The sequence below is a fragment of the Pelecanus crispus genome, chromosome 3 (genome assembly GCF_030463565.1).
Source record: "Pelecanus crispus isolate bPelCri1 chromosome 3, bPelCri1.pri, whole genome shotgun sequence".
Classification (NCBI taxonomy): Eukaryota; Metazoa; Chordata; class Aves; order Pelecaniformes; family Pelecanidae; genus Pelecanus; species Pelecanus crispus.
The window spans coordinates 54989936-55014386 of NC_134645.1; the positions used below are offsets into that span (position 1 = coordinate 54989936).

Genomic DNA, 24451 nt, shown 5'->3' on the forward strand with positions numbered 1-24451 from the left:
CAGCTAAAATTGTGCTAAAATCTGGAGAGATGCTGCTTGAACCCAATGGAGGAATCTCTCATCCTCCTTGTTTCATGAGAAAGCCACATCCTGGCATATCTGGACAGCCATATCAAACTGGCAGTGCCTTGAGACAAACAGCATCCAAAACCTGAGCAATGGTCTTAATTATTTGCAGAAAACATTGCATCCTTTTGTATTATTTGTTGCTTCCTCCCCTTCCCAATCACAGGACAAGTGAAAGCAGTAATTGGTAATTTCTTATCAATCTAATAGTGTTGAAAATCTTATTTTCTTTGTGAGTTTGCTATATGAAAATACTTGTATACTTGATTCTTGTACTTAAAAAAAACCAGAAAAAGTTGAAGTAGAGGAATTCTTGCTGGTACAGATTTACCTAAAGGCATGAAAGACGTGGATGCTCTGGAGTATGACTGGTACTAGAACTCAAGTAAACTGAGTTTCAGTCCTCTACCTGAATTAAAAAATAAAAAATTTCTACACATTTTAGAGATAAAAAATGCAATAATTTATTGAAATTTGTAAATTAAAAAGATCTAGTTGCTGTGTCTTGTGTTTAACTTACACAAACATCTCAGTGTTGAGTAAGAGAAATTCCTTCCCTTAGCAGAAACACAGGAAAGCTCCCAGATCTATGGCCTTCCCTATCCACTCAAACCAGCCCATCCCTGTTTCCCCTGTATCTTTTCTGTTTTCAGTTCCAGTGGTAGCTTGTTTGAAGAAAGGAGGGTAATTTATGCTACACGTGTAATGGTTTCAGGTTTAAATCCTGTTAATTGCAGCCAGCCAACTCTAGCGTCATTTGAGTGGACACTGATAAAAGCATGTGAATACAAGCTCTGCTTCGCTCTTAACTGTGTTCTTCTAAACATGCACATACTGTCATTGAATTCACTTCAGAGCTTTTCTCACTCAAGGCATAGAGGATAAAAACAAAAGAAAAAAAAATGTGACAAAAAAGAAACGTGACTTTGTGCTTGTTATTGGCATGAATGTTCTCAGTCACCTTTTGAGAGGGACCTAAGTTGAGGCTGGACAAGATCACAGAGCTTTAGGAAGCTGAATTGGTAGCTTCTCTACCACAAATGATCGCACTGACCCTTGCAGGGATAAGAGCAACGTCGCCTCTTACTTCTCAGTGGGATGAAAATTCCAGGACTATAAAAGCTGGTCCCTGTCTGAAGTCAGAAAGTGTTCTCACACCGTGAAACAATAATTAACACAAAGAGGCGCTCTGAGGGTAAGGGTTGCATCTTACCCATTGGAGTATCCATCCATTCTGATAAGAAGTGTGCTAAAAGACAGGGATGATGCTTCCTGTGTTCTGGCATGACAATCTCTGTCACAAAGAACTAGAAGCTGTGCTGGTAGCCTCTATGCTTTTATTTATTGAAGTGTGACAGTCATTGGCTTTGTCTTGTTTTTTTCTTCCCTTTATTGTGTGGTTGAATTACTTGTTTTCTATCTTTAAAATGCGTCTGTACTGTACAGCTTTAAGACAGAGATGGTTTCCAAGTCCAGGCTTACAAAGCTTAATTCCCATTGCTAAGGAAGGTTCACAGGAGTTAGTATGCTTTCTTGGCACAACTGTTTACAAGGCGATTTTTAAATTTTTAAATTTAGATTTTTAAAATTCATTTTTAGTGGAGCTAGCCAAATGAACCAGGTCTGATCCTCTGGAGAAACCAGTATGGTGGTTTTACTAGATACACCAGTAGAAAGAAATATTTAACAATTGTAAAACCTGTAAAAAAATGGTCAACTAATCTTTTAAACAGAAGTGTTTTAGTTCTGAACAGAAGGCAGCGTATGTTTACTAATCTTCATTTAGTCATTCTGTGGTACCTTTATCTGTTTCCTTCAGTGTCTATAAACCTAGATAAATGTAACTTCCAGCAAATCACTGCACAAAAGCCTGTGACTAGTCAGCTGTTGTTGGCATCAATTTTAGTAAAGCATTACCTTTAGATAACAGTAATACCTCCCCCTCAGATAATCTGAAAGGTGTCTGCTGATGCTTTTGACGGGAGCTCAGAATTAGACAATTAAGGTGTGTCTGCAGTAGTGTCTTGGTTTGAATCAGGAGTGTGCTTATGAAATGGATCTCCTGATTATCCCCATTTACTGTGTTTTGGTTCGCATCATGGAGCAGCCTCAGAGCGAATTAAGTAGATGCCTTTTGAATGAAACTAAACAGGGAGATGAATTTCAGGACTTCACTTACTACACCCCAGCTGCAAAAGAGTGTGCAGTCATTAAGGTGAGACTAGAGGTAGTCTAAACTCAAAAAAACCCAACCAACCAAAAACCACAGCCGCCAAACTTTAGTGTGGATGTCAGGTCCCTGGTGCCAACTGTTTTGCTGGGGAGAGCTGCTTCTATTGGTCTGCGTTACTTGGTAATGCAAGTTAGGTTGCTTGCTTAGCTACTTGGTAATGCAGACATAGCCTGACAGACCTGAAGAAACTTCTACCTCAGGAAAACTTACAATTTTTGAAGCCTTGGCACCACTGAATTTCACAGCACGTGTCCCTTCCCCATGAACGCTCACAGATTCCCATTCTTCCCGCATGTGTTTTTAGAATCTGAATCTTGATCTGAATCCAAATTACACAATTGCTCATCCACATGAAAAGGTTGGAATAATCCAGATTTTTTCCATGTTCAAAGTAAGAGTTAAAGCTTATCTGTGACACACATATAAAAAACATGTGATATGTTGCAAACTGAATGTATGCAGAAGAGAGAAGGCCATGATACAAAAATCTTCAAATTAATTTTCAGAACCTTTTGTCTTAATGGTCTATGCATTCCTAGCTAAATCTGAATACTCAACTTCCCTATCATAGCTTGATGCTATATCACTGAAGATTTCTATCTTAAAACTGAGTGGCCTCAGGAGGAAATTGAAGATTTTTTTCCCAGGTAAGGATAAAAGCACTCTCTTAACACAGGTTTTCTTTATCGTCTTTATGGGTCATTATTCTCTTGTTCTGATGTTCAAAAACTTCTTTCATCTGTGACTCAACAAGGCTTTCTCACCTCCTTTTTATAGTGGCAAATTTAATATACAGGTTGGTTATTTAGCAGAATGAGTCTGGATTCACATTGATGTCATGTTTTCCCTCTATGCAAGACATTTTTTGAAAACTCACACAGATTACTTAAAAATGAAACAAAGGATATTTTCATTTTAATAGCAAATTTTAATTCTTTATATTGTATCTTCTTAGCATTCACCTTGTGTTAGTGTGTGTTCTTCCTTTTAAAATAAGATGTGACTGCATATGGGATGGAAACGAAAGAGGTGATAAACTATGCTCACATGTACTGGGCATAGGGATTAACTTCTTATATGAGTGTTTTCTGATATAGCATATATCTTACAATTAGGGATTGTGAAGAATCTGTAAGCTTAGTATTTTGTAACATACCTAACTATACCTCTAGCAAACCCTTCCCAGCTTCTCTACCCCAAAGTAAAATCCAGTTAGATATGTAGCTGTACTGTGTGTATTGCACTGCATAGATTTTCCAGCAATGCTCAGTAGGTTTGTTTATCCTGCTGGGATATTTTTGGTAGGCATATCCCAAAAATCAAATCTAAGACCATTTTCACCTGCCATAGTAACTGTTGGGTTAAAAACAAGCCTTCAGGAGAAATCAGGGAAAGCTCTGGAAAATATTTGTTTTCTTGTCCATGTTTATACTAGTGGGTTAACAAGTTACCGAGTAAGCCCATGCAGGATGCCCACTAAGCTTTATTTGTGGCTGCTCTCACAGCAACTGCTCAAACTGATATATAGATGCATGCACTGGGATAAGTAGAAGACCAAAGTGCTCTTTGGTTGGGGTGTATACCAGATGCTCGCCATAAAGCATAAAAAAGACATCTGTGAATGACTAGTTGAAGTAATTGAAATAAATATTTATAGCTATTAAACTTTTGGTGCACTAGGCAATAAATTCATATGAAAATTCACTTTCCACAGTGGAGCATTAACTACGCATAGGAATTTTTTCAGAACACTTTGGAGAAGAGAATTTCCCAAATTCCTTTCTGCAACCCTACAGCTGCCACTGTAGTCCGCCCATCAGCATGAGGGACCACTGAAGTTTTTAGGATATTTTCAGAGTTCTGCGTAGTAAGTGACTCCCCGCTTTTTCAAACAGAATTTATGTCTCATGTATGTCCTGACACCTATTAGATGTTAGTGTGAGGCCGCTTTTATGCCTATTCCTCACATGCTCACTAGTGCTTAATGTACATGTTAAGTGAAGACAGAGAAGTGTGAACAGCTTGGCAGCTTCTACCTGGCTGAGAAAAGTTAAAGAAGAATTTAAAGGGAAGAGGAATTAAGAATTAAATCTTATGTTAGTCAAACAACATAAAATCCACAGTCCTGAGGCCGTGCTGCATGCTGCAGACTGCTAACAGTGCTGGCTTACGAGATGTTTTCTGAGTTTAGTAACTTCTGTCACCATTTAACCCAGAATAAAACGTGTCCAGAATGTAATTCGTTCAAGCATTTTACAATATACACTTGTTACTTGTTCTTTTTTGCTGTGACTTGAGAAGAAATCAGAGCAATGGAAAACATGATCTGTACTAGTAAGTAATAAGCTTTCTTATTTTATGTTTACAGCTGTAGATAACATGTTTAGACAGTGTAAGTTCTATCAGGTAGTTCAGTGCAGAAGATGGAATAATAATGAGGTGCACTCAACTGCATTTAGGAAGCAAGCAAACAGTCACAAAAACTTAACTGTATTCATTTTTAATTTAGTATTATAAAATTTTCATTGATCTGTTACTTTCTATACAGACATTATAATAAATTGCAATTTTATAGGTTGTTCTTAGTGTTCAGTACATGAAATTACAAGAAGGAAAAAATTGTTCATTTACTGAGGAGAAAAGTTTCATGTGAATTTAGTGTTCATTTGACTGTATTTCTCTTCCATTTTATATCAGCATGATATGTTTTTAATGTCACTGTTGGGATACTAATAGCTTTGTAAACATAATATCAAAAAGTTTGGCTGCATTCTGTATCTTTTGCAGTTCATTATGTGAAGTTTTAAAGGGAATAACAATAATCTAAGCGGGTATTTTAATGCTGCAAACTGTCACATATGCTACCAATAAAACATTTTTATTTAGTTTAAGGATTAATTTATCTTTTGGGAATTTGTGCTAGAAGGCCTACTTTCAAGAAAAGTTATCATATTAATAATGTCGTGGTATTAGTAATGCCATTTGGAAATATGTATATAGCGTTGCTAAGGTCTTAGATTGTGTACAAAAAATAATAACTCTGCAAAGTTCCTAACTAAGAATTATGTCTGCATTCCCTCCACTGAGGTAGAAATTATCATTAAAGTTTTGTGTCTTATAATGTGAACAAGACGGAAATGAAGCATAAAGTGATTTGTAAGTGAAGGAGAGGGGGAATTCTGACTTAGTTTAAATTTAGTGCGAGAAAGTTTAAATACTATTGGTTAAATACATTTCCATTTCTAGCAAATTATTAACTCATTAAGGGACTAGTCTATAAAATCATAAGTCTTGTACTTCTCTTTAAAGAGTATCATTCAGAGCAGAACCTTTGTAATATATGACAAACAGAATATGGTGGAGCCTCACCCTACCGTCCCTGGGGCCAGGGCAACAGGCGGAGGCCCCACAAGGAGCGGAGGATCCCCCACCCTCTCTCTGGCCAGCAAGCAGAAGGAGGGGATCCAAGAGACAGGGAGGAATGGAAACAGGTCCCTGCCCGGGGAGGCAGGCGAATCCCCTCCTGGCCTCCCTCACCTTCCCAGCTGCCCCTACACAACAGATACGGGGCTCTGGGAGCTGAGGGCCAGGCAAGCGGGGAGGGAGGTGAAGGCGAAGGTCCAGCCAGGGGGTTGCCGAGGGCCAGTCAGTCAACCCCACGGATTACGACTACCCCTGTTAAGAAAAAAAGGAGGGTAATTGTGGTGGGCGATTCCCTCCTGAGGGGAACTGAGGGCCCAATCTGCCATCCAGACCCATCCCGGAGGGAAGTCTGCTGCCTCCCTGGGGCCCGGGTTAGGAACATTACTATGAAACTCCCTGATCTCATAAGGCCCTCTGATTGTTACGCGTTGCTGGTTGTACAGGTTGGCAGTGATGAGATTGCAGAGAGAAGTCCTAAAGCAATCAAAAGGGACTTCAGGGCACCGAGGTGATTGGTTGCAGGATCGGGAGCACAGGTAGTGTTTTCCTCAATCCCATCAATGGCAGGGAAGAATGCTGAAAGGAACAGGAAAACTGACCTGATTAACAGGTGGCTCAGAGGCTGGTGCTGCCAGTGGAATTTTGGTTTTTTTGATCATGGGGAGGTTTACACGGCACCGGGCCTGCTGGCTGCTGATGGAGATCAGCTGTCTCCAAAGGGGAAAAGGATTCTCGCCCATGAGTTGGCGGGACTCATTGAGAGGGCTTTAAACTAGGTTTGAAGGGGAAGGGGATATAAACAGGCTCACTAGTGAGGAGCCCAGGGGTGGCATGGCAACGTTGGGGGTGAAATCGATAGCCCATCTCAAGTGCATCTACACCAATGCATGTAGCATGGGCAACAAACAGGAGGAGCTGGAAGCCCTTGTGCAGCAGGATAGCTATGACATAGTCGCCATCACAGAAGCATGGTGGGATGACTCTCATGACTGGAGTGCTGCACTGGATGGCTATAAGCTCTTCAGAAGGGATAGGCATGGAAGGAGAGGTGGTGGGGTGGCTCTGTATGTTAGGGAGTGTTTTGACTGTATAGAGCTTGACAGTGGTGATGACAAGGTTGAGTGCTTATGGGTAAGGATGAGGGGGAAGGCCAACAAGGCAGACGTCCTGTTGGGAGTCTGCTATAGACCACCCAACCAGGATGTAGAGATAGATGAAGCATTCTACAAGGAGCTGGCAGAAGTCTCGCAATCGCTAGCCCTTGTTCTCATGGGGGACTTCAACTTGCCAGACATCTGCTGGCAATACAACACAGCAGAGAGGTAACAGTCTAGGAAGTTCCTAGAGTGTGTGGAGGATAACTTTCTGACACAGCTGGTAAGCGAGCCTAGCAGGGGAGATGCCTCACTTGACCTGCTGTTTACAAACAGAGAAGGACTCGTGGGAGATGTCATGGTCGGAGGCCGTCTTGGGCTTAGCGACCATGATATGATAGAGTTCTCAATTCTTGGCAATGTAAAGAGGAGGGGCAGCAAAACTGTTACCATGGACTTCCGGAGGGCAGACTTTGGGCTGTTCAGGACCCTGGTTGGGAAAGTCCCTTGGGAGGCAGTCCTGAAAGGCAGAGGGATCCAGGAAGGCTGGGCCTTCTTCAAGAAGGAAGTCTTAAGGGCACAGGAGTGGGCTGTCCCCATGTGCCGTAAGACCAACCGGCGGGGAAGAAGACCAGCCTGGCTGAACAAGGAGCTTTTGCTGAGACTCAGGGAAAAAAAGGGAGTCTACCGCCTTTGGAAGAAGGGGCAGACAGCTCAGGAAGAGTACAGGGATCTTGTTAGGTCATACAGGGAGGAAATTAGAAAAGAAAAAGCCCAGCTAGAACTCAATCTGGCCACTGTTGTAAAAGATAATAAAAAATGTTTTCATAAGTACATCAGCAATAAAAGGAGAGCCAAGGAGGATCTCCATTCTTTGCTGGATGTGGGGGGAACATTGTCACTAAGGATCAGGAAAAGGCTGAGGTACTTAACAGCTTATTTGCCTCAGTCTTTAATAGCCAGACCAGTTATCCCCAGGGTACTCAGCCCCCTGAGCTGGAAGACAGGGGCAGGGAGCAGAATGGAGCCCCATAATCCAGGAGGAAGCAGTTAATGACCTGCTATGCCACCTGGACACTCACAAGTCTATGGGGCTGGATGGGATCCACCCGAGAGTATTGAGGGAGCTGGCAGAGGAGCTTGCCAAGCCACTCTCCATCATCTATCAGCAGTCCTGGTTAACAAGGGAGGTCCCTGATGACTGGAGGCTTGCCAATGTGACGCCCATCTACAGGAAGGGCCGGAAGGAGGACCCAGGGAACTACAGGCATGTCATTCTGACCTCGGTGCCAGGAAAGACTATGGAGTGGTTCATCCTGAGTACGCTCAACAGGCATGTGCAGGTCAACCGGGGGATCAGACCCAGCCAGCACGGGTTCATGAAAGGCAGGTCCTGCTTGACCAACCTGATCTCCTTCTATGACCTGGTGACCCACCTAATGGATGAAGGAAAGGCTGTGGACATCATCTACCTGGACTTTAGCAAAGCCTTTGACACAGTCTCCCATAGCATTCTCCTAAGGAAGCTGGCAGCTCATGGCTTGGATGGGTGTCGTGGTTTAGCCCCAGCCAGCAACTAAGCACCACGCAGCCGCTCGCTCACTCCCCCTACCCCGATGGGATGGGGGAGAGAATTGGAGGAGTAAGAGTGAGAAACACTCCTGGGTTGAGATAAGAACAGTTTAATAATTGAAATAAAGTAAAATAGTAATGCTAATAGTAACAGTAAATAATAATAATAATAATAATGATACACGAAGCAAGTGATGCACAATGCAATTGCTCACCACCCGCCGACCGATACCCAGACAGTTCCCGAGCAGCGATCGCGCTCCCCGGCCAACCCCCCCCAGTTTATATACTGAGCATGACGTCATATGGTATGGAATAGCCCTTTGGTCAGTTTGGATCAACTCTTCTAGCTGTGCCCCCTCCCAGTTTCTTGTGCGCCTGGCAGAGCATGGGAAGCTGAAAAAGTCCTTGACTAGCATAAGCAGTACTCAGCAACAACTAAAAACATCAGCATGTTATCAACATTCTTCTCCTACTAAATCCAAACCACAGCACTATGCCTGCTACTAGGAAGAAAATTAACTCTATCCCAGCCGAAACCAGGACAATGGGCGTACTCTGTGCTGGGTAAAAAACTGGCTGGGTGGCCAAGCCCAGAGAGTTGTGGTGAATGGAGTTAAGTCCAGTTGGTGGCCGGTCACAAGCGGTGTTCCCCAGGGCTCTGTTTTGGGGCCAGTCTTATTCAATATCTTTATCAACGATCTGGATGAGGATATTGAGTGGCCCCTCAGTAAGTTTGCAGATGACACCAAATTGGGTGGGAGTGTCAATCTGCTGGAGGGTAGGATGGCCCTGCAGAGGGACCTGGACAGGCTGGACTGATGGGCCAAGGCCAATTGTATGAGGTTTAACAAGGCCAAGTGCCGGGTCCTGCACTTGGGTCACAACAACCCCATGCAATGCTGCAGGCTTGGGGAGGAGTGGCTGGAAAGCTGCCCGGCAGAAAAGGACCTGGGGTGCTGGTAGACAGCCAACTGAACATGAGCCAGCAGTGTGCCCAGGTGGCCAAGAAGGCCAACAGCATCCTGGCCTGTATCAGAAATAGTGTGGCCAGCAGGAGCAGGGAGGTGATTGTTCCCTTGTACTCAGCGCTGGTGAGGCTGCACCTGGAATACTGTGTCCAGTTTTGGGCCCCTCAATACAAGAAAGACATTGAGGTGCTGGAGCGTGTTCAGAGAAGGCCAACAAAGCTGGTGAAGGGTCTGGAGCACAGGCCTTATGAGGAGCAGCTGAGGGAACTGGGGTTGTTTAGCCTGGAGAAGAGGAGGCTGAGGGGAGACCTTATCGCTCTCTACAACTACCTGAAAGGGGTTGTAGTGAGGTGAGTGTTGGTCTCTTCTCCCAAGTAGTTAGCAACAGGACAAGAGGAAATGGGCTCAAGCTGCGCCAGGGGAGGTTTAGATTGGATATTAGGAAAAATTTCTTCACAGAAAGGGTAGTCAAGCATTGGACCAGGCTGCTTAGAGAGGTGGTGGAGTCCCCATCCCTGGAAGTGTTCAAAAAACAGTTAGACATAGCACTTTGTGACATGGTTTAGTGGACATGGTGGTGTTGGGTTGATGATTGGACTGAATCTTAATGATTCCTAGCTTTTACTTTCATTATAAATAATCCAGCCACTAAGCCAGGAAACATGAAATTGCTTCTCTACCCTTAATTGTTTTAGTGTGGACTTGGTAATGTTAGGTAATGGTTGGACTGGATTATCTTAAAGGTCTTTTCCAACCTAAACGATTCTATGATTCTATGACCTATTGTGTTATGCTGTAAATCAGAGGGTTTTATTTTTGTAAAGGCTAGACAAGGCTTCCTGCTACACGGAGGGACCATTAGCTGGAGGAGCTGCAGTAAATCACACAATATCTACCTATTTCCTCCTGTCCAACTTCCATTGTTCTCTTTGCTAAAAAATAATGGAATCTTAATTTGCATGTGCAAGGATTAACCCTTTTTGTATGGCATTACATAAAAAAGTACCTGAGAGAGGCTAAGTAGCATGCAGTTCTCGTAGTGGGTATATCATGTTCCACATGGAAATTCAAAGCAACGGTAAGATTCATGGTTTTTAGTAAATCCCTCAGGAGTCTTAGAACTGTCTTTCCTTACAAAGTGTAGATGGAGTTTCTTCCTCTCACCTGGCACCTCTCACCTTGCATGTGGGACAGAGTCTTTAACAGAGGTCTTCAGAAGGTTCAGTGTCACAGGAAGAGAAAATATATAGCAATATATATCAATATTATTCCTATCCTTACCATTTGCTCTAATCCTGAATTATCGATTGGCAAACACAATCAGGACTGTGACAACTCCTCAGAACATGAATGTTTCTCTGGGGGAGGTTACAGAGTGGCCCTGTTTTGTTACTCAGGAGCCTTTTCTGGATTCCACTAAACTTCATTTGGCTATGTAAAAAGAATTATTTTGCCTTTTGCTCTACCATTCTCAAACAGTAAGAGACAAAACCTGTATCACACTTAGAGTACAATAACATCAGATTAGGTCTTTTTATATGAAAATACTTTTTGTAATGCTTTGTTGTGTTTTGGGATGAAAGTTTCAGAGAGTTTTTAGACAAATTTTAGCAAAAATTTGAAGGCATTACGCTTCATCAGTGTGGGTCACTGTATCAGTCCCTAAAATTAGTCCAAAATGTATTGTATTCAGTGTGGGATTATAGAAAATCTTGGCAAGAAACAGCTTATTACCTTATGTCTCAATGAAAGTGAGGTTTTAATAGCCGCCAGTGCAAAGGCCACCAGTACTTAAAAAACTTATCATGTAAGAGAGGGAGAGAATAATAAAGAATAATGTCAGGAGGTGTATTTTGAAATTAAGACATATTGAACATTCTAGGAACACTAATTCAACCAAATCACCAGTTTTCAGATTTGTCTGAATAAAGTTTTGCTTTTTTATAATGGGAATGTCTTTCAGAGACTTTATTTTAGGTTTTGGTTGCAGCCCTAAAGCACATGTTTCAAACACTGATTTAGCCATCATCTGTCTTTTTTCTTTTTGTTTTTTCTTCACTTCTCTTGTTTCACAACACAGAAGTGATTTTTCCCAACACATGAATCAGCCCAAACCTTAGACTTCTGCAATGGAGAAAAAAGTTTTCATTAGCAACATGTGAATGCAAAAATGTCATCTTTCAGGAGGTATCTTCCAGGGCAGGATGCAACTGGTAATCAGTCTATTCCTTTCCAGCCCTGTACTCCTGCTCTCTAGTACATATTCTGGGACAGCCTAGCAAGGACCTGCAAACTCTAAAGGATATGAAAATTGGGACTGTAGCAAGTTTTTCTGCCCCACCACAAGCTATTGAGGAAAAAAATCTAATATTTGGGAAATACTGAAAGACAGTGATTGCCTTAGAGACAGGTTTTGATAAGGAAGAGCTCTATGCATGTAATTCACATATAGTGAGTCACATATAAATGATTCACATAAAATTGTTTTTTTTTATTAATTTGAAATACATCTAATTGCACTATCCTGCATTCTGAACTGATGTGTGATGCAGAGTTAGGAGGCACCTGGTAGCTAACCTGAATTAACCACTCCATGAAACCCACTTAGAAATCTTTTGCTTATTCTTTCCTATAGTTAGCTTGTCATCCTGCACCACAAAGTCATTAATTTAACAGAAACAACCAGATACATTTTCTGTGTATAATTGAAACTGTAGCTGCAATTAATAGCTTTATTATTATTTATGTTTGAGAAATTTGAGTGGATTCCTCCTAAAATAATTTTGGCCTAATAATAACTTCTTAATTTTCCAGATTGAAAAGACTTGAAAAAAATATATTCTGTGTTGATTTCTTCCCTGTAAATTTCTAACCTTTAGGAAAATTCAGCAGATACATTGTATTTCCAAATGTTTGTCCTTTATATAGATATCATGGACTGTGATTATCTTTTCAAAAGGAGAAAATCTGAGGATCTTGGCAGTGTCTAGCGTATTTTATGTGTGTAACATGAAAAATAAATTAGTAGCAATGAGCAATTGTCATGTTTCTGTGTCCTCTATGAGGCCATTTTAACATTCTGTGCATTTCTCCCCATCTTAGATGCCACAGTGCAGGAGTCATTGGCAGAGACACCCTGCCACTCAGAGTTGCAGTGGAGTCACTGATTTTTAATAACTGCCTTTCATTTCTGTTCCCCAGGAGGGCAACGTCTTGGTGTGCTTTGGGTGGTGGTTTTCTGGGACCATGGCAGTCAGCAGTATCATGAAAATCTTGTCATCGATTTCTTATATTGGTAATTGGGGTGCAAAGCTCCACAAAAGTGGACTTGCAGCTGAAAACTAGAGTGGGAGCTGGAGGAGTCTCATTTTCCTGAGGAAAGATCAGTCAAGTATACCCGTGTTTAAAAGGAACTGTCACTGTGAAGTTTTCTGATTATCTCCAATTCAAAGCTATGATCTTTATGATGCTCAGTGAGGTAGCATAAGATCTCACCACCTCAAAAGGCTGCAGGTGGTAAGGAAACCGAGAGGTCAAATCTCTCTCCAGTGGCTTCCATCTAAGTGCCACACTTTTATATAAGCTTCATTGCCTCACAAAGAGTCTGTAAGTAGCAAAACTCTCAGACTTTGTTCCAAAGTTAGTCTTACCTAAATAAATAGTTCGAGACTTGGCACTCTTCAGTTAGCCCTGGAATTGCTAATGGGAAAAAATAAAAAGGATACAAAAACACAGATAAAAATTTAAGGAATGGGGGGAGGAGGGGGAGAGTAAAAATAAAACATAACACAATGAAGCCACAATGAATGTGGCTTATCTGGGAAACAATAAATTTATATTGCTGTTTACTGTATCCATATTCATTAACTGTCATTACAGAAAGAAGTTTTAACCATCATATCACATTAAGAATGTCCGGTCCTTATTTTAATGGTGTTTTGAAGATATATTGTTCCATTTCCCCATTTCCTCTTAAAACAAGGCAATTTATTATATTCCAGCATCTTAATATACCAAAGGCCTGCCTCCCATCCACTGGTGTTTACCGCTGGTTGTGTTAAAAATGTAGTGATTCTATGTCATTCATTTGCATCACGTTACTTTCAGCTTCACTCTTACCTGCTGAACTGAAAACTCCTGTGCAATCCTTCCTTCATTTGCTGCAATAGTCGGTCTTTGGAACTCTCATAGTAGTCCTTAAAATAATACTAGGTTTTGGATTTAGTAAGCAATTAATCCTTTTTCATAGCACTTTTTTTATATCTTTCCTTTTATTCTAGTTCTTTGGCGTGGTCAATATTTAAACTGCTGCAAGAACTGAATAGGAAGAGATTATAAAAATTAGGGTACAAATATTCTGCTAAGTGAATGGTTTTCTGCCTTTTTGTCACATTTATTTGAGTAAATAATTTCAAGAATACATCTATTTTTCCCTCTGGGCGTTGCTTAGCACCCACAATATTCCAAATACTAAACAAGTACAGTAATGTATAACTCTGAAAACGTTGAAAAGGTGAACTGAAGTCCAGTATAGATGTATTCCACAGCATCATAAAATAGCAAGTAGTTTCTGATTGCTGGAATTTAACTGCTAAGTGGTCTGTGTAATTTAGGCCCAGTGGTGCACTGGCTTTTTTCCCCTGCCCCATGTAGAGAAGTATTTAGTTCACTGCCACTCAGCAGACAGGATTCACACAAATGGATGGCAATATCAGATCAGGGTGCTGATTTGCTTCATTATTTTAACAGTCGTTAATTTTCCCTTCAGATTTACCCTTGCCATGACCTGCAAAAGAGTCTCTGAGCCCAAAAGCTTATTTGTTTTTTCTTTCTGTATCAGCTGGTTAAATAAAAGATGTTAAGTCTTCTTGCAAATCTTGCTCCCCATTTCTTAGACCATCATGGCTCAAGAGAATGTTAATACTATATCTGTATTTTTTATTTGAGGTAATCTCTACTTTCAAGTTCATTAATATTTCAGCTTTTGCTCCCTATGTAATAAAGGCTATTTTTTTGTTGTTGCTTTCTTCTTCTTGCTCTTTTGAGTCATTGGTCTGTGACCAGGGAATGGAAATTGTGTTGTTCTTCCAATTGATTTCCTTTTTGTGTCTGCTGCTTTTGAGACTTGGTCTCTGTCCTTGGGCTGTGAGACGGTTAGAGCAATAGTAGAGTGAGGTTTGGTGGGCTTATTTTTCTCTCTTCTGGGAACTTCATATGCTTTTTTTTTTTTTTCTGTTTAGAAGGTCATCTTTAATGTCTCTTTATATTATCCCTTGGAAAAGATTTTTCTGATAAAGTTGGTGTATCACCTGCACTTTTACATGGGTCCTATTGGTCTGAAGAGGTGTATTGTGCTATAGGTACTCTGGAGACCTTTTTCATTATTTCATTCATTCTGCAGATTAATGAGACAAAAATGTTCCCCTTATTTTCCCATCTGATATTGAAATGCAGCACAGTTAAGAAAAAGCCTAATTGGAAAGCCAACATTTTGATTCTTGTTGTTCATTCCTAGAAGTTTAAAATCCCTTTCCTTGAGCATTTACCTTGTGTGAATCTCTTACTGAGTGGCATAAGGCAGCCTATTATCTGCTTAATCTAAATAGGCAGCAAGGCCCCAAGGATTCATGGGCAAAGAAGTGGCTCTCCAGATAACAGGGAAAGTTTGGACTGGATCTTAGGTAGTGGAGTGTGAACAATTGCTTTTTGAGTTTGGTAGGCAGTAAAAAGAACCCCAAACACCTAAAAAAACCCAACCGGCGGTTAACATGAAATGAAAATATTTCAAATTCCTTTTCAAGACAAAACACTACAAGAAATTAGCTTTTTTACATGCAAATCCCAAGGCTTTAAATTCAAACTATTCTCTGTGCTAGTGTGTTGTTTTTTTTTTTTTTAAAATAAAACATTTCAGAATAAAGTGTATTGCACTTCAGAAAATATAATGTGACCTCTAGTGGACTATATATTTGTTAGATGGAGAATGCTTCTTTCAGTATTGATGTTACTATCAAAATATGTTGTCAAGAAGATATCAAGAAGAAATGTGTCAGAACAAGAGGATTTCAGAGTTACTGAAACAGTCATCTTTTCCCTCTTCATAATTTAGCTCAGTCTCCCAAAGTGACCTTCTAGTTAGCCCACAGCTGGCAGCACCAAAGGATATGATGTTATTCACTCAGAATGTTCTAATTCGGTACTGTGAAATTCAACTTGAGAATTCAGAAAAAAATATGAAAGCAAAAGTTTTGAATGAAAAAAAGTTTTAATTTCATCTGCTATGAATTAATTTTTCCAAGTTGGCCAAAAACCCATTCTCCGTAAAGAACTAGTCCTTAATACTGAGTTTCATCACTTCTGGATCTTCTCAGCTCCCTTTGCTCTAGTGCAAGGAGATACTTCATAATCTACAATATATACACTTGCAGTATTTCCCTTTGGAATATGGATCACGGGCATTAATTTGGATCAACAGATAAGACAAGACAATGTCTCTAGAATCATTAATAATAGATATTTTCAAAAGAAATGTTTCCTGAGGCATAAAACAAATACATGAAGGAAATGAAAGTGACATTGACATAAATAATTGTATCTTAGATTTGTGTTACAATAGTAACCTAATGCACAACCTAAGTATTTACAGAAATAATTTGAATTCTACCTCTTTTCTCAGAGAAAAAAAGCTGCAGACCTAGCCTATCTGCCATCTACGAAATGTAGTCTGCTATAAAGTATTAATCACCCTAATTCTGGGAACTGCGTGGTGATATTCTCATCCAGGTCTCTTCTACAATTAAGATACAATCACAAACCTTTTTTTTTTTTTCTCCTTGTACTGTCTTCTCACTTTTCTTGTAAAGGTTCAGAATTACTTTCCTCCTTTAAACACAAGCCAAATTCAAATCAATTATTGTCAGAAAAAACATGACAAAACTGATGATTTGGGGATTCATGTTTATTACAGCTCAGTGACTTCCATATCAAATATACTCTGTGTACAAATCTATGTTGTTTGTTTTTCCTGGCTGCTATCTTTGAAATCTTATCCTGGGATCTGCTAATTAAGCTTTCCTGTGTCTGTGACCTACATTATCATCATCAGTAGTGATGTTCAATGTTCCAAAGTTTGTTCATGTTTTTGATAAAGAGATGCAAGAAAGCTAAGATACATCATGTTCACCTGCCCTTTTAAAATAAAAACTTTTATTAAGTCAAATCCAGGAATACACTATTGCTATGGTCATATGGGTGTATAATTGCCCAAAGTGCAAATTTGACATCTTTTTTGAAGTATGGGGTTCTTGACATTATTGGAGAGAGAATAGTAGATAAGATGGGGCTCTATTTTGTCAGCCCTGCCTTTGTTTATAAGCTAACCACATACCCTCCAGCCTGCAAAAAGAACTGGAAAGGAACCTATACTTTTTAAAGATCAATCGATTTAAACCATGCATTTAAATGTGTACAGCAGTCAAGATCAAGCAAGTGTGGTTGAACAAGGTTGTGGTTTTGTGGGGCATTTTGTTTGATTTAAGCAGCCCGTACCATCCCTCTTATTCTCTCTTCTGAACCATCCCCTCAGTGTGACTGTAGCACAGCTGTGAACTGAATCAGGGAACTGATGCAAACTTTAAAAAGAAACAAACTGAGAAGGATAGTAGATAGTGAGAAAAAATAAAAGGCAGGACAGGGGCTGCTTAAGCAAGCAAAACTGCCAGAAGAGATGCTCATTAAAACATGGTTTGACTGATTGACAGTTGATTAGGGGTTTCCAAGGTTGTGAGTTTTCACATATATATCTATTTCCCTTTGTAATTCTAGCTGTAACTGAGCAAATCACTTTTGAGCTCCTCATTCGCCTAGGTTATTAATTTAATTATTGATTTCTCTTAGGTTATTAAATTCTTTAATATTATGCACTATTCTTACTTGGAGAAGTTTTAGAGTGACAACTACATTTTGGATTTTGTGTTAATGGATTAAATTTTTAAGCTATTTAAATGGATCTTGTTAAAATGTTATGAGCAACAAGCTGTACAAAAAAGGAAAGCTTTGATGTCAACATTATGTTTTAAGGTTGAAATCTAATAACTGCTTTGTTTAAATTTTAAGACTGCAGCGTCCATGCTCTGACAAATCTCTGCTGGCTGATATACTGCTTCACTAAGGAGGGAGTGTGTTATTAAAAACTTGATTTAAAAAAGAAAAAACAAACAGATTTTTGTCTTTTAGAACTGCATTACATAAGAAAGAGAGTGGAGGGGGAAGTACTGAGAAATAATGCAAGAGAATGAAGGAAAACCACTAAACAGAAATGAGACCAGAGGAGAAAAAGTGGTAGAAGAGAGAGACAGGGATAATAACAAGGGTATAAACAGGACTAAAATATCTGTAAAGGAATCTTTTGCAATTAAAAGTGCATGTAATAATTGCAAATACAAACTAAAAATTTTAAATATTATGTAGATACTGAGACAAATGCTTCCGGGTTCTCTTTCTGTTCCTCCCAAATGTAATCAGCAGTCTGCCTTGACATTTCAGTGCAGACGTAGCCAACCTAATGATGCTGTGAAGGTTAGAAAATTATTTGCTTGAGGGAAATTTTAACTTCTTTGCGTGTAGGTTGATGTTTGCATGTGATTCATTCATGTCATAACACTGGAGAACTAGGTATGGATCTCCAGGAGTTATCACCCATAAAAGAAAAAATTTTGTTGTAAGGCGTGCTGTGGAAAGATAAATACAAATCTTTCTTGAAAGCTCTTCATTAATGATAGGTTATCTAAAATCTCTGAATTTCTACTACTGAGTTAATATTTTGCTTTCCTATTTAGTATTAGGAAAATGCTGAACAAAATGTGAATTCTACCCTGATTTATCATGGATAATCCTTTCATAAGATCCTTATTAGCCTGCTTTTTTCTAAGACACAAGATCTGGAAAGATTGTCTAAGAATCACCTCTGATGAGAACTGAGAAAGAGGAAGTACTTATGTATATATGAGATCTCTTGGGCTAGAATGGGTAGCAATCCTTTTGTTTTACTGGCAAAGACTATAGCGGTCATTAGGTCTTCGACAAATTTTCTCTAATTCTCAAGTCAACAGTTAAATGTCATATTTGGAAAGAATGGAAAATTCATACTGAGTCTAGATCTAAAGCCAGATTTAGATTGAAAATTACATTAGGGACAAGAAATAAGTATCAGTCTTCATTGGTAGCATCATCATCCTTGTTTCTGTTTACAAAGTTGGAGTAGCTTGGTCATGAACTCTCTGTGATTATCAAATTTGACCCTAAATTGCTACATGAAGAATGTGTATTAGCATTATCTGTGCAAATGCATATTAAGTATTGAATATTCTTAGCACGTGATTTAGTAGTGCTCCCTCTGGAGTTTTTCCTTTGTGCCAATAAACCAGACTTATTTAGAGCTATTGGCTCTGATCCACCATTTCCTTGTTAAGTGTTTAAAATTTGTAAGTGTTGTGACCCTTTTGCCAATGCAAGTAATCCTAATTCCAGCAATTTGCACTTGTCACTTTGCTTTAAACTCCATTACTGCACACTGAAATTCTACACAAAATGTCTTGGAGACCATTTAACAAATAACAAATTGGAGATCGAGGGATTTTGTCTCTTATGTCACAATTAATTATTTATTGGGGTTTTGGTTTTGTGTTGCAGAACTGTGACCTGGCCCAGCAGAGTATCGTTCATATTGTTCAGAGTCCACAGAAGAACAAGGATGAGACAGGAGATAACCATGCTGGAGGTATTCTAAAAGCCTTGGAAAGAGAACCTGAAAGTCTAACTCGTGTAGATCTCAGCACCAGCATCCTTCCATCACTCTCTGCAGGGTTGGCTGTTATTCTGGATACTACAAAGAATAGCATTTCTCTTCCCTCTGAAAAATCAGGTAAATCAGTGATTTGGTACCTTTCAATATACAGACCTGAACATTTGTCCGTTTCTTTCTTAGGGTGAATGGTTCTATGCCACAGGAAAAACAACCCCAACATATGATTTCTTTTAGTTAATAAACAAGAAATACAACTATAGTAAGAGGTGGTAAGCATCTGATGTGTCTTCTAGCAAAATAATTTTGCTTTGTGGATAAGCATAGTGATTTCTTGTGTTGTCCCTGTCTCTAATTCATATTATGCTAATATTTTTACAAATTATTATAAGCTGGCAAAACCCCCAGAGGTCTATGAGAAGGCAAAAAATAGTCTTTGTAAAATTTCCATTACAGAAGTTGCCTTAACTAGAATGTTGGGCAGCTTATGCATTGCAAATGTGTTTAATTCCCAATGTGTTGTAATGTTTTCATACCCATACATTTTGTAAAAAATATTTCTATACAATAGACTTATTATTTATAAAAACATAGCTGGCACAAAAAATGATGATGATTCATACTGTGGATTTTAGTAGTTCTTCATCCACCAAATTATTACTGAGAATATCTTCTCTTCACCAGGAAAAATCATCCAAGGCACAAGTTAAGTTACTGCAAATGGGTTGTGCTGTAATATTTAAAATTGTTCATAAGAGAGAAGCTCAAGTCAGAAGGAAGTATAAGAATCTTTTAACTATTACATGAATCTTCTCAGTTTAAGCCCCTCCTCATGCATGGTCTAGCTAATCCTTACTGACAACTGTGTTTGTCCCCAGTGAAGAGACATTATTCTGTGCAATACCAGACTCTGTCATGATTTGTCATAATAGTCCATCAGAGATGTCTTTTTAGAAAGAACAGTACACAAATACCCTTTATACACAATACGGAAGATAATACCAAATGTCCAGAGTACAGAAGATAATTTGTGAATATGACAGAGATACCTCTGTGACTAACCTGACAACAGAAATCATCATGCTTAACAAAATGGCTACTAAAACTGTTAAAATAGCTTCTGGAGAATTTCTTACATAACTCATGCAGAAATTATACAATTCATGGGAGGGTCACAGAAGTATTCCACAACTGACTTGATCAACCTCTCACTGCCAACTAATGATGAATGAGTGCAGTTTAGGAACAAATTAGTACCCAGCTTAATGATCCACATCTCCCAATCTGAATGAATAATGAGATCATGTGCATGCCAATTTAAATCTGGTAAACTAGGGAGAGGGGTTCAGGCTGGGCTTACTGTCAAGCAAGGCAATGGTGTGAGCTTTTTAATGCTGCTCAATTTTTTTTTTTTCACTACTGTACATGATATGGACAGGGCTGTAATAATTCTGCTGGACTTTACAGAATAGCTTATACGTGTGTAAGGCCTTTTAAAATTTGTCATGTGGTGTGTTTTTCCACAGACTCCAAACTCTGTAAAGCCAAGTACAAACTGGTAGGTGTTTTCTGTTGCAGCAAATATTTTCATGGCAGAATAACAGCTGGGGAAAAAATGTATTGAGAACATATGTGGACTAGTTTTATCTGGGATTAAGTCAAACAGATTTTTTTACCATGAGAAAAAAAAAAAAAGAAGAGCCACTCTAATGATGGACAGTTCTGCCTGGAAGGATGTAGTAACAAGTACTTTTTAAAAGTTGTTATCTTCTTGGCTTGTTTTAACTCTCACTATGAAAACGTGTCCTCATGTCTGTTCAGCCCCACCACTTTTGTTCAATATGGGGGATTTTGATGTTTTTGTTATTAGGGTTTGGGGCAGGTTAATTTGTGGTCACATAATTCACTGACTTAAGGAGTAGTCTGAGTTAAAAATAATCCAGCAAGAATAAAAGGAAAAAAAAAAGATTAATCCAGAGATCAGTTTTCGAATCAACTTTACTGTGTAGCAAGGATTTTCTTTGGCACAGCTGAGATGAGTAATATTAGTGGGAATGAGTCACTGAAGGCTGCACATGCCACCACTGCTGCTTGAAATTACCAAGCTATTGTCTTAGAAGGTGGATGGTTGTTGCAGTGATCAGTCTACACTAGAAACCTATACAGTAGAACCAAGTATAATCTTCTTTTCTGTGTGTGTGCTATCACACACAATGAGTAGAGGACAAATTTAAACTTACAATTTAGAGGCAGGGGATTCATTAATTGATTATTGCTTAGTTTAACATGCTACACAGCTATTCTGTAATTGTGGCAGTAAACACTAAGAGACTTCATCTCTTTCTGAAGCCTAAGGTGTTTCTGCTTGTTAGCACAGGATGCTGACCCTATGTCCCTGCCCTGCTTTTGTTTTATTTGCCCTCCTTTGAATTCTGAGGAAAAAGATTTGTGGTAACTTTTGCATCACAAAAGCTTCTCCCAGAAGCTTTTGCAGCATTTGACTGCAAAAGTAGTATTTTTGAAGTATTGGCTTGAATGCTTGGAGGTCAGACTGTAGAATTTTACCAGACAATCCAGGGGAGAGACAACTTTTGTTATATTGTACTGCTATTATATAAGTAATATACTTAAGTAGTATAAACTGCTGCACTTGATCAGACAAAAATCCTTATAGCCTGCCATTCTGGCTCCACTAAGGGGGATTATTTGCTCCTTGCAGAAGAACATAACAGGACATCCTCCTCCTAGCTCACCCCCACTTTAGTGGTGAGTAATAAAAGCACCTCTTGACTGGTCTGCAGAACCATCTTTCTTACATTGTGTTTTTAATGTGCAATGTGTGTTTGTCCATGAGAAATTCAGAAGTTTGAAAGGCATTAACAGACTGAAAAAGATATGAAAATGGATCTAAATAATCTCTGCATCAAAGATTTCCAGGTTTCCTCTCTTTGCAGACAAATACAATAGAAATGCCTTTTTCTGTCTGCTAAATAACACATTGCAATGATTTCTAATGAACATGAAAAAATCTCAGCACAGGACTTTCATCCTACCTCACGCCCACCTAATTTACAATCTGGCCAACATCTGGGACAAAGTGCTTTGATAAACAAGATGTGAGCAAATAAACTATGTTCCATAATGGTTGCATATTGGTAAATACATGTATAGGGTGAAGGGATTTGGGCCTGAGAAACAGTGGATCTGAAGAACATAAGGATTTGTATGGCTCATCCGCTGAATATGAGAATGCGTTATGACGCCAGGTCCCAGAAAGCTAATGCAATCTTTGGGACTGTGAACAGAAAACAGAGTGGAGAGTATGTTTTGCCTCTGCTTTTGACACTTGCATAACTAAAACTGGAACATAATGAACCATTTTTATGTCTAAACTTCAGGAAAGCTGCTGAAAAAAACTGTTAGAAGGTTCAGGAGAAGAGTTACAAGAATCCTACAAAAGTGCAGGTCATGATTGGCTTATGTATGTTAGTATAATTTTGTTGCATCCATGGGAGTGGAAATTGGGTAACAGGGAGTCTTAGATCTTACAAGCTGTTTTGGGATTTAAGCTTTCATTGTCTAGAAACTAAAAGCCAGCAAACATAAATACCACACATAGATTTTAATTTGCCAGGAAATCAACCACTGATGCAAGTTATCCTGCCTTATAAGAATTCTCCGTATTTGGCCATTTAAAAATAAATATAGGACATTTTTCTGAAATGTATGTTCAGCAACAGAAGTTGGACTTCAACCTAGAAGTAGTATGGACTGTGCTAGGCAGGAGGTCAGACTACAAAATCACATTGCTTCCCTCTCCTACTGTATTTTTCAGCTACACGTGAAGCAAATTTGTAACCTCAAAAAAAACCCCAACTTAGTTTGAGGGCATCTGTTTTCTGTAAGCTGGTATCAATGTTGTTACCTATTTAATTCCCAGGTTAACCCATTATCAGCTGGTTTATTATCTTGTCTGAATTGATTAGATGTGGTCATCATTACCCTGGTGTTTTACAACTTTTAAATAGCGCTCATCTAGTCAATTCCCCAAAATATCCTGGTGTTCTTTAGTTAGCCTTTTAAAGATGCTTGCATGCAAGTCATCTCTGTCTCCTTATCTTTCCACATTCCTCTTTTCACAGAAGAGTAAATAAGGTACTGGTATATATTGACTTAGGGGTGCCATGCTATAAATTCTAGCAAAAAGAGGGATTGATTCTTTTCCACCTAGTTAGGAAATGCTTTACCAAAACGTAATGTATGTTCAAACCTCCTGTCGTTACAAATAATACAATTATGAGTTAGGGCAGGTATAACTGTCATTACCAAAACCTCAGTATTGTCAGTGCTTAAAAGCATAAAGTGATGAGCTGGTTCCCAGTCTACGTAAGAGTCTGATCAACGAAAGACACACGGAGGGAGACACAGGAGGGAAAGCCACAATTTAGGGTCAGGTAGTCAGAACTGTGCATACTTCTGAGAGAGGCTCTGATGAATTGAAAAAAAAAAAAAAAATCAGTTTAACCAGGGATATTGCTGACACTGTATGAATACTTTTTAAATAGTATTCTGTTGATTTTGTGTTAAAATTCCTGTGCTCTGTAACTGGTATTACATTTTATTATGATTCTTTTAATCAAAAAGCCTAAAAGGATAAGAATTTTTGTGTCAGGTTTGTTTGAAGTAAATGAATAGTCTAAGCTCCTGAAGTATTTTAAAATTACTTCACAGTTTTATAAAACATATTATGTCAAATTAGTTCCAGATCGGGCAATCGCATGGTGTACATCTCTACCTCCCCATTTTAATGTGGTATTAGGCTGAGTACCCCTACCCAGTTCCAAGATGAGTACAACTGCAGCTTTTTCTTATCCCCTTTTTGAGAATTGCATCAAAACGTGAGCACTGATCCATCCAAAATGGCCTCCAGCGCTGCAAGAACATCTCTATTGATACTCTGAGACATGAAGCTCACTATGTAAGTCTTCAGCAACTGCACCAGACAAAACTAAGACAACAATGAACTTATTTTCCCATGACCTAATTTTGCTTTGCTGTGTCACAAAACCAAGTATTGAAGAATTTGCTATTCCCTTAGAAATGAGAAAAAGGATTCTTAAAATTTCTCTCCTGTCATTTAGCTGCATTTTTACATGGGAAATTAATCAGCATAAAGATTTTTTTTTTCCCTTGGCATCTGTACAAATAATTTGTGGATTAATTATAAATTAATTAATTAAATGTACTTTAGGTCCACGGTATTATAAATCAGTAGTCTGAGGAGGGGAAA

The 24451-nt window shown here is 39.0% G+C and overlaps 1 protein-coding gene across 1 annotated transcript in view; it reads left to right on the plus strand.

The window, feature by feature from the left end:
• Window positions 1–24451, plus strand: part of PRKN (parkin RBR E3 ubiquitin protein ligase) — a 699368-nt gene that overhangs the window by 100396 nt on the left and 574521 nt on the right. The window contains exon 3 of the mRNA XM_075707694.1: window positions 19050–19281. Coding sequence (XP_075563809.1) covers window positions 19050–19281 — 232 coding nt within the window. The remainder of the gene's footprint in view (window positions 1–19049; window positions 19282–24451) is intronic.